The sequence below is a fragment of the Carassius gibelio genome, chromosome B11, assembly GCF_023724105.1.
Source record: "Carassius gibelio isolate Cgi1373 ecotype wild population from Czech Republic chromosome B11, carGib1.2-hapl.c, whole genome shotgun sequence".
NCBI classification, from domain to species: domain Eukaryota; kingdom Metazoa; phylum Chordata; class Actinopteri; order Cypriniformes; family Cyprinidae; genus Carassius; species Carassius gibelio.
This window is the reverse complement of record NC_068406.1, coordinates 20,525,337-20,542,650: the sequence shown is the minus strand read 5'-3', so window position 1 is coordinate 20,542,650 and position 17,314 is coordinate 20,525,337. Positions and strand designations below refer to the sequence as shown.

At 35.0% G+C, this 17,314-nt stretch overlaps 1 protein-coding gene across 1 annotated transcript in view; it reads left to right on the top strand.

The window, feature by feature from the left end:
• The window catches only part of LOC127968018 (inactive N-acetylated-alpha-linked acidic dipeptidase-like protein 2), a 214,266-nt gene that overhangs the window by 111,498 nt on the left and 85,454 nt on the right, over window positions 1-17,314 (top strand). The window contains exons 4-5 of the mRNA XM_052568855.1: window positions 493-612; window positions 7,009-7,147. Coding sequence (XP_052424815.1) covers window positions 493-612; window positions 7,009-7,147 — 259 coding nt within the window. The remainder of the gene's footprint in view (window positions 1-492; window positions 613-7,008; window positions 7,148-17,314) is intronic.

The following is a 17,314-nucleotide window of genomic DNA, read 5'->3' as shown; positions in this document are numbered from 1 at the left end:
AAACTCAGGTAATGCATTTCCACTTTGTGTCTCTGGGCCTTAAATAGCATTAAGTTTGACCCCACCTCATCAACTCTCTTCAGTCAGAGGCACTCGCTTTTCTTAAACTCACAAATTGGTTTCTGGTTTACTAGTGCAGACTAAATGAAAAAAAAAAAGGATGTTGAATCGAAAAAAAGACATGAATCTGCCTTGAATTCTTTCAGAGCTGTGACATCTATGTCGCATCTGTGCGTGATTTATAGTGCGGAGGCTAATATATATACTTGTCCCCCATTATACACAGCCTGAGATGTTCACTTTGTTTTCACTCATGCTTTGCTATCTGTAATGAATGTGACAACTAGCTTTATGGCGTGAGTTATGTGAGTCACAACATTGCAAATCAGAGGCTTGTTATTCCTCACACACACACACAGCGAGAGAGGTCAGACTCTACCCTGAACCATTTCAAAATTGTAAATGTTTAAAAAAAATGTTTCTTTTTTTCAGGCAGAGGTGGTGGACATACAGTACGGGAGTCCAGATGATTTGAGACGGGTCCAAGCCAGTGCAAATGTGACCAATAAAATAGCACTGCTGAAACTTGGACAATCACCTTTACTTTACAAGGTATGTTGTTATATTAAAGTGCCCCTAATGTGCCATTTTATTTTCTATCTATCTGACAAAAGAATCACTGAACTGTTAAGGACAAAGGAATTAACTTAAAATGATTAAAACAATCAAAATTATAAGTGGATGCATTTAATCCCTTCAAAGAGATGCTAGTAACTCATTATTGACTAAATTAGATTGACTTAGTCTCATTAGACCAACAAATAACCGTGATTATTAAAGTTGCATTTAATCATGACTAGAGTTTTAAGCAAGTTATTTCATCTAATTGAATCACTGGCAGCTGTTTGGGAAATAATTATATGTGATTAATGCATACCAATTATGATACAGCTCAAGTCATATATTTAACCATTACTTAACGATGTAAACCATCTCTGAAAACCTTGACCAAGACAATTACTTCAAACTCAGGTCTTTGTGTAATTATAGTCATATTTTCATTAGAGTAATATGATCATTGTAATTGGTATTTATTAGTGGGTAAAGCGCAGGTGATATCTTATAATTTGGTGACTTGATGAAAGACACTTGTTGGTTTTGCTGTCTTTGTTTTACATAATATCTCTAGAATGTTTGAATCATTTTCAAACCTAATCCATGATTATTGCACATTCAAGCATGTGTTCTCAAAGCAGGTATTATAAATGTGTTCTCAGATCTCATTAATTTTCATACTTTGTATATTATACATGCAAGGATCAATGTGTTTTCATCTCTTCCCTGCTTTCATGTGCTTATTTGGTGTTGGGTGCACATACACTTTTACACACTGTGCAGACACGTTGTTGCACATAGTTTGTGCCAGAATTTAACACAACATTGAGTGAATACAGATTTTAATTTTGTCCAATTTTAGAAATAAATCAATTAACTGAATTGGAACACACTGCACAGATGAGTTAGATTATGGTAGTTTATGTGCTTTTTGGAGCTTCAGTTGTTCAGAATTTAACTTTGTGAAAACAGTTATTTTTATATCAGCAGTATCACTTTTTATTCATTTATTTATTTTATTTATTATTTTTATTCATTGAAGATTGTATCTTTTTGATTAGTATTTTATCACTTGTTCACCAATGGATCATCTGCATTGAATGGGTTCTGGCTAGGGCTGGGATAGCGCGTCGAGGTCATCAATGACGGCGACACAAAAAATACGTCAACGCAAAATATGTGCATCGATTCGTCGACCTGTTTTTATTTCTCTAAAGAACGTTTGCAAAACGTTTACCTTATGTGTGCTGAATATACGCGATGGCCGGATCAACATTCTGTCCAACGTTAAATAACCAATCCAGGGGTTTTTCTGCATTGATCTTTTTTTTGGTGGCTGTCAAAGCCTTATTTGATCGGGGAGTGATGTAGAATAGAATGACTGCTGCGCCTGACGAGAGAGAGCCCCGGCTGCGCGCGCGCACTCACAGTCTACAAACAACACGAGCGCTTCTTGCTCTCTCTCTCTCTTGTGCATATTAATCAAAATCATTAAACACGATAGAAAAAGTGCGAAACACCAAAGTTCCAGGCGCGCTCGCGCACTCACAGTCTTCGAACTACACGAGCGCTGTCTTGCTTGCTCTCTCTCTCTCTCTCTCTCTCTCCCTCTCTCTCCCTCGTGCATATTAACCAAAATCATTAGACATGATAGAAAAAGGGCGGAACGCCAAAGTTTCACGTGGAGCTTTTTTTTTTTTTTTTTTTTTTTGGAAAAGCACTCTCTGTATTAGCTTAAAGCCCTCAGGTTTACATCGGTTACTGTATTCTTTCAATTGCTCTAAACAAGTATTTTGGGTGAACTTTTTTATTGAATGCTAGACATCAAGTTGTTGTTATTTTCATCTGAAAGCTGGTTTCAGTAAGCTATGTGTTTTCAAGGCTTCAAGGTTTTATTGAATGCTATCTCTATACAAGTGCAAAGTAATGCATTCTTAGTCAGTCTTTTATTTTGTAATTTTAAGAGCAATAAACATATATTGCAATTTTAAGGAATTCATGTTTTTTTTCATTCAGATATGTAAATCAACATGTATAAATTGTTAGTAGTCAATTAATGAGGAGATAATCGAAATCGAATCGGTCTGAAAAAATCATTAGATTAATCGATGCATCGAAAAAAATAATCGCTAGATTAATCGTTTAAAAGTAATCGTTTTTCCCAGCCCCAGTTCTGGCACAATGAGAGTATAAAAAAACAGATAAAATCTTCACGATAATAAGTAATTTACATGGTTTTAGTTAGTTAGCGCATTGAAAACATTGCTTTCTCCGGTGCAAAAAAGCATGTGCTTTCTAACATATTAACATGCATGTATTCGTTTTAATCTCAAAGAAATTAATGTCTTTTCCTAAATGCTAAATAAATTATTAAATAAAGCTAGATGGATTATAATGTATAAGCATGTTTTCATATTTCATAAGAGTTCAGCTATTCAGTAGCTTCGTGATTACTTCACAGTCTCTTCACATTGCAACTGTACTCAATGTCAATTGTGCCTTCCATCTTCAAGGATGCACAAATAAGAACATTTAGAAGCAGAAATCAGATAAAAGCCTTTTGATATTAGTGTAGAAATGACTGGGTCATCAAAAAAAGTACTAGCTACAATATTTTATCTCCTACAGAACATAATTAAACATCAAAATTCAAGAAAATTCCTGAAAAGAAACAGAAATGATGTAATCCAAGGTAGTAAAAGAGAGAACTTTTCATTTTGTTAAAACCATTTAACTAATTTGTCCGTGGAACAAAAGAAACCTTAAAAAACGATTTTAAAAAATGCAATAATACTCATTGAGTATTGACAGAAATCGTCTCTGAGTTTGCACATGTGCATTTCATCAGCATAGATTCCATTGTTAGGACTGTATGATGCAGGTTATAGAGACCTTTGGGAGCACTAGACTCTTGATTGGAATTCTAGCCCTGTACCAGGCACTCATTTGTCATTTGTTTGGGAAGAGTTATTGATTTTCTTTAAAGTGAGTGCTTATGCTCAGTCTGCGAGGATCAAGCGTTTTGACTGCTCCTCCTCAGACAATTAGCCTAGAGAATGATGGCACTTTTGATCCAAGACCTTAATCTACCATCTCTGTCGCTATACACATTCCTGTGCTGGCACGACTCACTCTCTCACAGTCCAAATGCAGATAATAAAGCAAATTTTTTAAAAGATTTTTTAAAAGGTTTATGGACATTTTTTGTGTCTCTCTTCATAGTAAAACAAGACTAATGGCTCATGATGTTATGCTTGGCAGCAAGCAACATTCATAACACACAGCATAGTATAGCAATATTTCAGGTAACTCCAAAAGCCTTAACCTTAGAATATAGTCTCAAAATCATGGGTAGCATATAAATAGGCTGTTCTCTTTGAATGATAGTGTATGTGTCATTAATGAAATATAATGAACATGGGTACATGTAGCAGAGAACAAACTGGCTGTCTTGGTTATGTTGGTGTTGTTGTATTTGCTTTTCTGTTTTGTTTTTTTCTTACTTTACCCAGCAGATTTCCCTAGGGTGCACAACAGTTCCTGTCCTTCCCTGAAGGTGCTGAAATGGAAAATAGTTTAGGAGTATACACATTTACTGTATGTTTGTAAATGCTTCCCCTGAGTAAATCAATAGATATGAAGAGAATGTCTTTTTCTGAAATAACGCTAATATCACACTTAAAAGTAGCTCTTGAAGAAAGGCTGGAAAGTACATGTAGATACATGTAGGACAAGCAATTTTCTGGCACACAAAAATGTGGGTTTTAATAAATAAATTTAATAAATACAATAACTTTGTATTGAATGCAACAAAGAAAACTAGATACAGTGTGTGTGTATATATATATATATATATATATATATATATATATATATATATATATATATATATATATATATGTGTGTGTATGAAAATAAGACGAGTCATGCTTAGAAAATTGTTGTAGCTGTTCAACTTTTAGTTTATTGTATGTGATTTGTTTTTTGTGTATATCTCTAAAAAGTAGTTTGTGTTGAAGTAATTGGTGATTAATTTTCATATGAAATTTGTGAAGAGCAATAATGGAACAAATGAACATGAGCATATTTTATTTCAGTGCATTTAATAATGCCACTCCTACGAAAGTAATTAAAAAATTAGTAGCAGGAAGATTTTTGGCTAAGCAATGCATTTCCTCTCATCCTCTATGAGCTGCCGTGTGTATTGGAGACTGTAAGTAAATGTCAAGTGCTGTGTGTTTAGTTGTGCTCCTTTGTATTCCCGTGAAGGACAAGTTGTTGGCTCTTGTTGGCATTTAGCAAGAGGCTTGATCCAAGGTGGCATGATCCCAAGCAATTGAAATGCCTACAAGGTGATGATTGCTATCTGTGAACAACTCCCGTATTGAAAAAGAAAAGATTTCCAAGCCTATTACAAGCCTCTTTATCTTTATCTTGCATGGAGAGTGGCTTCTGGTTGGCTTCTCATACGGATGTCAGGTGCTAGAGAGTTTCATTTGCACAACACCCAGTGGTGCATCTGCCTTCACACCAAATGTGGCCGTCTGTTTGACACACAGTCTAACTGCTGACATGACTGGCACCATCAGCATAAATGATGTGCCGCTGTGTATATGGTATATGCTGCCATTAGCGGTCGCAGCAAGATTGTCGACTAGATTTTCAAGTCAAACAGGGACCTTTGAACAGTGACTCAGATTATATAAATGTCTACTGCCATGTGAGGTGGCAACATCCTCATTCTTTACCCCTGGAGAAGTGAATTTGAAGTTCAAATTCAGTCAAGTTGGGAATGATTTGCTCTACTTTGAGATCATTGATTTTTATGTGGGAGTTTCTTCAGCTATGGGCACTTTCGGCCCTGTGGACTTTTAGAAAATAAACTATCTTTAGACACACTTTTCACTCTGGCTTGTTTATTTCATTTGTCTGCTAACAGCAGACACACAAACATCACAGAAAAAAGAGAGAAAAAATCTATCTAAAAAAACACCAAGTACACTTAAATATATCATGATATATTGTGGTTTTTGTAACTATATAAAAGAGACATTCATTTTCCTCCATCCATGTCAAGTTAAGTCGCTGTGATTGATACCTCAGCGATGACATGCACAGGTTTTTTTTTTTTTTTTTTTTTTTTGAGTGTGCACAAGTGAAGGCGGGGAGTGTGGGGAGGTTTTGGTTGCTCGCCATGCTTGTCATGACACACAGCAGCCATGTGTATATATATATATATAGGTACAGGTATATATATATATATATATATATATATATATATATATATATATATATATATATATATATATATATATATATATATATATATATATATATATATATATATATATATATATATATATATATATATATATATATATATATATATATATATATATATATATATATATATATATATATATATATATATATATTCCCAAACGTGTTAACTATAACATGAAATATCTTAATTCTCAAATAATTGCAAGTGCAGTAGATGCATTTTGCACCTTTATATATTATGTTAGTTGATAATGGTTGATGGGCAAATTAGTCTAATAATGTAATCTATTCATTACGCACAAAAACCCATCTTTTTACTTAAGTAGCCTACCAGATATGTGTTTCATGCCATAAAATATTTTAATACGACTGACTTTGTATTTAATGTGAATTAATTAGAAACATTGTAATTTACTAATTATAACTCTTTAATTGTACAGAAAGCAAAGAACATTTACATTGTCAAAGAACATTTTAAGCACTGTAAAAAACTCTCATTATAATCATTGACGCTGTTTAATCTGTGAAATAAATATAATTACATTGTATGTACATCTGCACTTTGTTGTTTCTGATGAGAGAATCGTCAGAGAGCAGAATTCCTTCACCAATCACGCGCACTGAACAAAACATTTCTGCAATGACTCATCTGAGATTGGTCATTGCATTGCCAGCTCAACAGAATTGTGCGTGGTTTGTTCGAACATGCAGCTGTAAAAACGGGTCTTGCACAGGGCCAGCCAAAGTGCGAGTGCTGATTTGAATTTAGCAGCCGATGCTGTGCCACACTGGACGTTCTAATATCACCAGTGTGATTGTATGATATATATATATATATATATATATATATATATATATATATATATATATATATATATATATATATATATATATATATATATATATATATATATATAGTGCATTTTGAGTGGGCATGGCACCTCTGGTGGTTGTCTGTCTGTCTAAAAATGTTTTGTAGCTTTGATCCAATAAATGTTGAGTATAAGAAACTGCTTTCAATAAGAATAATAAGAATAAAAAAACAGACCTTAAACTTTTTAAAAGTAGTATATCTTGTTTTTAGAGTTCAATTCTGTCCTCTCTTCACAGCTCTCTCTCCTGGCAGAGGTGGGATTTGGTGGCTGTCTTCTCTATGTAGATCCATGTGATGCCCCATTTGGGAACAAGACATTTGGGGTAACGCTGAACCCAGGAGGGAACCCGTTTTTTCGAGAAGACACCAGTACTGGTAAGTATCTGCGCTCACACTCCAAGGCACTGTAGCCTTCTTGAAATTGTTTTAACATGTTATACCTTCATCACAAACTCCCTATTTTGAGAAAAGAAAAATAACATAATAAATAAAAAGAGTTGCTGCAATGACTTGATACACATGAATGTAATTATAATTATTATAAAGCAAACAAACAAACAAAAAACATATCTCACGTGGTTTGGCTTTACTTTCAAGGCAAATGCTTGCAATTATGCTGATAATGTTCACAGTGAAAATAAGTCACATTAAGCAAAAGTGAGTGAGAGGAAGATAATTAATGCTTTTGGATATCTGTGATGCCTGCGCACTTAAACTACCTCTTCACTAATTAAACGCATTCCATTTCAGACTATTATTTTTAATGATGAAAGAAATTTACATCACTGTAATGAAATCTAGACTAACTTAAAGTATATGCATATTAAAATAAAAAAGGACGTCTAAAACCAAGTCTAAACCCTATATTGTGCACTGTCCGTGGTTCTGAAATTCCGCTATGTGTGTGCAGCTGTCCATGGTGCTAAAGTTAAATGACTTAATGTTTAAAGAAGTTATGCTGGCTGTATTTAAATATCTACAATTTGCTGTAGCATCATGCAATTCTAAAACCTACAGTGTATGCTGTCCGTAGTGCCAAGATTCAGTTGTATGTGTGCTGGTGTCTAATGTCTGTAATCAAATGTCCAACAGCATGGGTTTTATAAACCTGTCCGGAAGTTCCCCTAGCCCAACACTCCACAAGGACAACTCAGTTTGAAGGATCCTTTGAAGGCAGTCTTCGGTTTTGAATCCTTCATTCATCCGGTTTTGAAGGATGCATAAGACGTGTCTTTTGCATCCTTTTATCATCCATAGTCATTTGCAGGCTTTCTAATTCTCTGAAAATAAATCAGCACTGATCTCATTCAATTTAGTTATTTATTGAAGACAGTCTATATACAGTACAGACCAAAAGTTTGGACACACCTTCTCATTCAAAGAGTTCTCTTTATTTTCATGACTATGAAAATTGTAGAGTCACACTGAAGGCATCAAGGGCTATTTGACGAAGAAGGAGAGTGATGGGGTGCTGCACCAGATGACCTGGCCTCCACAGTCACCGGACCTGAACCTAATCCAGATGGTTTAGGGGTGAGCTGGACCGCAGACAGAAGGCAAAAGGGCCAACAAGTGCTAAGCAGCTCTCGGGGAACTCCTTCAAGACTGTTGAAGACCATTTCAGGTGACAACCTTTTGAAGCTCATCAAGAGAACGCCAAGAGTGTGCAAAGCAGTAATCAAAGCAAAAGGTGGCTACTTTGAAGAACCTACAATATGACATATTTTCACTTGTTTCACACTTGTTTGTTATGTATATAATTCCATTTATAATTCCACATGTGTTAATTCATAGTTTTGATGCCTTCAGTGTGAATCTACAATTTTCATAGTCATGAAAATAAAGAAAACTCTTTGAATGAGAAGGTGTGTCCAAACTTTTGGTCTGTACTGTGTGTGTGTGTGTGTATATATATATATATATATATATATATATATATATATATATATATATATATATATATGTATATATATATATATATATATATATATATGTATATATATATATATATATATATATGTATATATATATATATTGGAGATGATGGCATTAGGTTTTCTTCAGTTTTGTTGTAAATTAATTATGTAATGCTGAATTGTGCATTGTGTAAACCCCTGGGAGATCATAGACAGTTGCCATTACCTCTACTACACTGATTAAGTCACTTAATATAAATATTTTTTCATATAAAATATTAGTTAAATTAGAATTTGAGTAGTATTTTCTTCATGGGCATCGGTAGGCCCCTAAAATGACAACTCAGCCCCCCAAAAATTTTGCGATAAGCTCCATAAACCCAAGAATTTGTGATCGCCTTTGTCCCCTTTAAATCTTATATGGAAATTGCAGCAGACTTCGATCGGCTCCTCCCCATCTTTCAGTGTGTCATTTTTCAATTTGCAGACCATAATGCTGGAGAGGGAAAAAAAAGAGGACAAGGTGTGTGTTTAACCATAGATTTTTAGAATATCTGCATCTACAAAATGGGGAGCAATCGATTCCCCATCAACTGTAACCTAATTTTTCACTGCGTTTACCCCTCATCACACCACAGTTGTTTCCTCCAGTGAAAATGAAGGATATATATAAACACAAACTTTATTAAGCGATCGTGTTGCCATTTTAATTTGAAAATTTAACTTTCAATTTTACACATATTCCAGTGCACGTGGTATAGAGGTTTGCATTTTTGAACCAAAGAAAGAGAGTTAACAGTAAAATGTACTGTTTGTACAGTAAGTGTGTGTGTGTGTGAGAGAGAGAGGGAGAAAGAGAGAGAGTGATGTCAGTGTCACAGGCCTACTCATCTACTGCAATACGTTTAGTATACCACCCCTATTAGTCACACATAATTATATATTTATATGTATTATACCCTCGTTGGGGGCTGAGCTCCCTAAAATAAAGAAAGAATCACCACTGATTTTCTTACCATGACTGTATCCATTTGCACTTACTAGACCATCTCATTGTAGCATTTAATGCTGATTTTTTTTCTTGAATTTTGTACTTTTGTGCGTTGTGCTTTAGGGTTAAATGAAATGTCTGAATAACTACTGGATAATGTCCTGGTAAAATATTACAAGTATAATTTCCTTATTTATTTATTTATTTATTTATTTATTTATTTTTACTATTCTTAATATTTTTAACAGTGTAGCCTTGAAGCCTCAGAAGGACTGGACTATTGAGGATGCAGTTTAGATTTAGTTTGAGAAGAACCCTGTGTTTCCCTAACACCATGTCCCTAACACCAAATAAATTTTACTTAACCCTTGTTGTGCTGTATTTAAGCATCTACTGATGACTATGGCATCATATACTGTAAGTCTGAAGCATGAATTGTTTGCTGTCCATGGTGCTGAAAGTCAGCCGTGTAGGTTCAGCAATATTGCTGTCCGTGATGCTGAAACCAAAACTACTGTATTTAAGAGTGCTGCCCATGACAGAAGACCTCAGCACAGCCCTAGCTGACCCTGGCTCTCTGCAGTGCAGGATCACTGGGACGTGTCATTACTGGAGTGATAGTGTGGCTTATAGCAGGCCGCAGAGTCAGGGCACGATGGAGCCTGCAAACAGATGTCTTAGCAGATGTTTCGTGCCTGTTTTCTCTTCAGCAAAGCCCTTTGTCAGAGCACTCGGCAGGAAACGAGTGCATGGTGGAGTTGCCGAATACTCTGTGGTAGTTCAGGGGAGCATGAATAATTTAGCAGGACTATTGTCCTTGTGACTGTTTTGTTTGGCAATGAGTGAGTATAAGCAATGTGCTCTGGTGAACCCATACACAGAATACCAGAGGTCAGACCTTTAGTTATTTTAATGCTGTCTTTATGATCCATGATATAAGATCACATGGACAAAATTATGTGTGCTTATTAAATGACATGCTGTAGATTTGACTATATGACATTGTTCAATCAAAAACAAGGATTTCAAAAACAAAGAGGGATGTACTATTGATTTAGATGTTGGAAAATATTTGTTCCGAAATATGGTTTTCTTGCTTTTCCAATATAAATTAATTATAAAAAGTAGTAATTCAAACTCCCTACTGCTAAGCATGCATCGATCAGACCTGGTTGATGAAGAGTGTGGTAGAAGTTTTGTTTGTGAGAGCTCCTCTATAGTTTTATTTATCAGCTGTACAGTAATGGTTGTGTTATTGGCATTTTAAAACACTCATTGTTAGAAACAGATTGTTAAATCTAAGCAGACATCTTTGATAACACATGCTTGCTTATTCTCCTGCTAGATAATAAAGTTTTAGCCACATTTCAAATAATATTTAATTTGGAATGAATGTGATGCATCTGCACAAATTAGCAAGTCAGACGTTTTCAATAATAGTTTTCCTTGTTGATTTATCACAAATGCAATTTTTAATTTCTCACTCCTGTTCTGATCCATTTATAAAATGTTAAAGAAATATTCCTAGTTCAGTATAACTTAAGCCCATTGCAGTGTTTTTAATGTGTTACAAATGCTGTACCACAAAAATCTAGGTTACAGTGAGGCCCTTCCCAAATGCTGGATGGAATAGAAAAGAGCCACTCATTAAACTATGAAACTCTTTGCTTTGTGACCTTTTAAAGTTTTGTGGAGTTTCATAATAAATAATAATAAATACATTTCAGCAAACATTAGAATGAATGTAAAAATGAAGATTTTTAAACAGATTTGCAGTTCAAATAATACAAGTTTTAAAAGTCCAATTATGCAATTTATTTGGAAAAACCTAAACTTCACAGTGATGTTATTATTAACAAAAAACAATTACAATTTGTTTTTGTTCATTTATATAAAACAGAAATTGAATATAAATATTCAGTGAAAAACTTAAACATAAACTATTATTATTATTATTATTATTATTATTATTATTATTATTATTATTATTATTATTATCGTTCATTTAAATAAAGCAGACATTACGCATTAAAAAAATGGGTACTTTATTAGTTATAATTAATACTTTATTTATTTATTATAATTAGTACTTTGAAAGTACATATTAGTACCTTTTGAAAGGGTTCTGAGTGACATTTTTTTTTTGCTTTCCTGAGAGTGTATATCCTACTACATTTACATTTATGCATTTAGCAGATGCTTTTATCCAAAGCAACTTCCAGTGCATTCAGGATATAATTTTCTTTTTAACCAGTTTGTGTGTTCTCTGGGAATTGAACCCATGACCTTTTGCGCTGCTAACACAATGCTCTACCACTGAGCCACAGGAACACTACTAGCATTGATGAATTGGTTATGATCTGTGAATGTAACGAAACAAATTAACATGATGCCTTTAAGGCTCACGTGGAAACATTTGTCTCTAGAACCAAAAGATAAGGCCAAGCGCATTGATTCAATCAGAGGAACTGTTTTGTGTATCTGAATTGTGGCCTCTGGAGAACAATGTTGTGTGGTTTTATTGAGCCATGACTCTATCTTATTTATTTAGTTTATTTTGGATATATTCTCCCATCCTCCTGGTTGGGAAATTAGTCAATAAGGTGCTTGAGGACATAAACGGAGCACTGGTGTAAAAAAAGCATCGCTTTCTTTATTAGCCTTCTGCTCTGCTGGCTCATTGCGTTTTCTTTTTTGATTACTTAATTTTGTTAACCTTTAAAGCCAGGCACATATCTGAGGAGGAGAAATGTGAAATATGTGGGGAACTTCAAACCATTTTTAAATGTTAATTTCAAGTTGCTGACAGGTGGTTTTATTCACATGGAACGAATTGTGTCTCCTGGGTTATTTAGAAACCTTGTTGAAGTGAAAAGAAGTCTTTGAATAGAAATGTAGTCATTTGCATATTTATTTAAATGCACCGCAGCTATGGGACACATGTAGGAGTCTTTAATGAAGAAATGCTTACCACTGCTGTTGGGAAAAGAAACGTCCTCTGTGCAATGTCAGTCAAAACCATCACAATGTGTCCCATCTCTCCCCTCGGTCTGACTTATCCTGTGGGTATCTCCATTTCATGCCCCTTTTCTTCCTCTTTTCATTTTGTCATGTCCCACTGCTTCTGTTCATGCAGGAGTCAAACCAAGAGTAAAAAAAAAAAAAAAAAAATGAAAAGATGTAAACAGTGAACACTGTTCTACACAAAGAGCAGTTGATCTGTTCGAAGAGAAACCGACAAGGTTACTTGGAAAAGACAGCATAATTCCCCAAAATACAGTTGCCTGAATCAATCTGTTTTGAACCAGTAGGATTGAGTGGAAGATTCAGTGATTGACTCATAAAGACAGTCACTTGTCACTAGTTACCGGTGTAATAATGCAGTCAAAAAGATTCACTGGGAAACCTCACTAATGCACAGAATGACAGTCTGAGTGGAGCATGTTACAGTTTAGAGCCAGACCATTTTTTTATTGTCTAACATAACATAATTAGATTTTTATTCATTAAAGTTATCGCTAACAACTAATTGTTACAGTTGTTAAGTCCTTAACTTAACTCAAACTTCTTTTAATTTTTTCCATTCATTATTTTGCTCTTATTAGGTCCCTTTTTCCCAAGAAACGACACAGAGCATCATAACAGAATGAGAATAAAGAACCATAATGTATGATTACTTTTGAAGAACTTTTCTGTATCATAATTATACTTCAAATGGTGGTTCATTTACTTGATGAGTGGCTTGATTACTTGGGCTCCAGGCGCTTTTTAATACAGCGTTCATTAAAGGAATGCTTTACCGCAGTGACGCCCTTTCCCGCATCTCAAGAGTTGATCCTCATGTGTTCTCTTTACTTTCTGCCCTTAAACCAATGAGCATTTGGAATGCACTCAGGCTGAAAATTGCCTTTTCTACCATCGCTATCATTTGATTGGTATTCCAGCTAATAGACATGCAAATAAAACAGAGGGTGCATTGCACTCAAGACAGAAATGTGGCACTTGGTCAATAACATTATGGAAATGTTGCTTCTACTTCTTCAGCTCTTTGTATGAGAGCAATAGGCCTTTGCCAAAGTGCACAAGCGCCTTAAGCTGAGGAAATTACTCTGCTGGCTACATTTTCTCAGTAGCTGCACTTCTGTCCATTTGGCGTGATTAATATGTCAGTCTTATGTTGAACCATGTGTCCCCCCCCCGTCATCGCCGATGTAGGCCTAATGCATTTTTGAGTCTTTTTATTATGTATTTCAAGCATGAAAGCAGTGAAAATTTCAACGTATCATGAGAAAGAATGTTTTTATAGGATTTCTACTGAAGTAAAAGACCGTCTCTCACAGCATTTGGGAATATGAGAATGACATTTTGGAGGTTTAGATGTGTATTTGATGGAGGGTGGGCGGACAGCAGCCCTGCAAGCCATAAGCTTCCTGTCATCTTGTTCAGAAAGTCAGCGCTGCCTCCTGCCTGGGCCGGCTAGGACCATCTTATCTCATCTGCAGAGGGTAGGAGGGCTGCTTGGTTTGTCCTGTTGCTCGGACCCCCACTGTGCCTGAAATGCGGGCCCGTCAAATGACTCTAGGTCTGCCTTTACTGAATCAAGAAAGGAACGTGATGAAGCCCGAAGAGCTGTATTTAACACACACGAGGGCTTTACATAAGGCTAGATTCTCTAGTGCTGCAGATGTGTTGTAGGGTACATTACAAACATTGGTAATGAGAGAAAAATATCTCTAGAGTTCTGTTTGGACTTTGAGAGACTTCTTTTACTAGCTCAAAAACACACTTGAGTGAGTGAGTGAGCGAGTGAGCGAGTGACGTGAAATAGAGCCAAGTATGGTGACCCATGCTCAGAATTTGTGGTCTGCATTTAACCCATCCAAAGTGTACACACACAGCAGTGAGCACACACACATCATGAACACACACCTGGAGCAGTGGGCAGCCATTTATGCTGGGGCGCCCGGGGAGCAGTTGGGGGTCCGGTGCCTTGCTCAAGGGCACCTCAGTTGTGGTATTGCCGGCCCGAGACTCAAACCCAAAACCTTAGGGTTAGAAGTCACTTGCACTAAGTATCAGATTTTTTCATTATTTTTCCTAAACTTGTTAGAACTGGTTATGAACATAATTTAACCACACTTAAAAATGCTACATTACAAATGTTACATAATGTATATATGAGGTCTTCGAGACCCCAGGTATAAAACTCACATGCTCTGATTCATTTGCATGCAGCATCAGTACATGCCTTCCAGTTGTATACTTGAATTTTATTCATTTATTTATTTATTTGTACATGTGTTTTACGATTCATCAAAACGTTCATTTTAAAGATCCTTTTATCCAAAACATGTTAAAAATGGGAGTATCACAATCAGTCTGTTATGAACGTTATGAACTCTTGTTTGTTCACATTGTCAAAGTAAATACCTTTGATACTGTAAGTGCCTATGGGTTTGGATGAGTTAAGTGCTTGTGGAAGAGATGAGTGGAACTAAAAAGATTATTTTGAAAGTAGAAGTATTTGTAAACAAGCAGCATTTGGGTTGGGTTAACATAAAGAACATAAAACCAGGTTCAACCAACACAAGGGTTAATATAATTATTAATTAACCTCCTTGACATACGCTACTTGATGTCAAATATTTCAGTGATACATTAGTATTCAGTGTTTTAATGTTAAAACTAATTACACAGAAGTGTTTGTGACTTTGTAATGAGAATTTCAGTTTATCCAAAAGTAATACAGATAGGAGCCATTCAAGCTCCACCATTTAATTTGTTCCTTTGTTCTCACAGTTACAAACACGTCAAGTAGTTTCTAATTTCTGTGAGCTGACAGTTTCTTGATGATTAATAAAAATGATTTCATTACTCCTTGAATTTTGTTAAGCATTCAGGCCAATTTATTTTATGATTTAATTTATTCTATCTTTTTATAGTTGCGTTTGACTCTGGCTAATCAGAGTACAGAAATAGATACATGGTCTGAAAGTTTGAGGAACACTGCTTTAGTGTTATAAATAAGTTAGAATAGCCTCTTGTTTCTTTGTTTTTAGTGTCCTGTGAAATCCAGACCGGTGTTTATAGAATCACCTAGTCCTAATGTTATTTACTTTGTCCAGCGCTCCTGCTGTTGAGCCACCTCTCTTTCTCAGGAACCTCCCTTGCAGGGCCCGGTCCGTGCCATATATCCTGAGAGACATGGCCACAGTTTAGCCTCTGCAAATAGGGAATCATTTCACCAGACAAGAATTTACAGTTGTGCCTCTCTTCAAGCCCTCTGGCTCTGAATCCATTCCTCTCTTAGCATGCTGAGTGTGAGGCGATTATGGCTTTAGCCAGAAGCAGAATTTACACATGCCTGTACCTTGCAAATGGGCAGTAATGAAGAAGCCAGGACACTCGCTCTAAGCAAGGATGTGTGTGTGTGTTTACAGGAAGCAAAGGAGCTGGATAGTGTGTTTTTAACAACCGTGGTGTGAGATGTGCCTTCTGCTTTGATGCCCTGTGGTCTAAAAACATGCTTTCAATTCAAACTGGAACAGCTTCTTCCAATTTTTTATTTATTTATTTTTTTTTATTTTTTTTGCTCCTCAAGAGAAGCTGCATTCACCAGAATTGATAGAAGTTAGAGTGTATATCCATAAACATGTGCAAGCGATGCAATATTATGAGTTATTTCTAGTGCATAGTATGTTTTAAAACAAGTTAAAAAATTAACATTTTTAAATGTATTATGCATTCATCTTTTTGAATATATAATATTGGCAATAGCGTAATATTTTTTAATGTTCATCATATCAAATCATGTTCATAACAATACATTTTCACAATCAAATCATGTTCACAACAAAACATTTATCAACAATAATAATAATAAGAAGAAAAATAAGAAATGTTGTCTGAGCAGCAAATCAGCATATTAGTATGATTTCTGAAGAAATATGCGACACTGAAGACTGGAGAAATTATGCCGAAAATTCTGCTTTGACGTCACAGGAATAATTTACATTTCAAAATATATTCAAATAGAAAGCAGTTTTTTTTGTTTTCACTGTATTTTGGACCATAGAAATGCAGACTTGATGAGAAAGAGATTACTTCAAAAACATAACAAATCTCAACTTGTATTGTATGTTTTAAAATAGAAACAGTTATAGAAATGAAATTGAAAATAAAATAGAATAACAGTAGTTATAATAATTTCATAAAATTACTGTTTTGAGTATTTTTGGTCAAATAAATGGATCCTTTAATTCATTTAACTACTATTTTGTTGATATTTCTATTCAAAAGTATTGTAACTTTGCGAGAATGTTGTTTGTGGTCAGACCCTTAAGAGGCATTGCTTTACTGATGTCATAACTGAGTAGAAAATAAGAGAAATCACAGATGCAAGGCTTTTTCTGCTACTTAGGATCAATTTAGCTCTTAAAAGTTTTATTTTTCTGTAGTTAACCAGCTAGAAACCATACCCTACTGAGAAAATTATTTCAAAAGGTTTATTTATTTATTTCAGTGTACCAAACTTCTGTTGCTTGAAAATAAGTAGAAATGTGTGACATAGAGGGCATGCAATGATCTGTGTGCTGTGTAAGGCTCCTGCAGGTGAGAATCCAAAGAGAGAAGCTA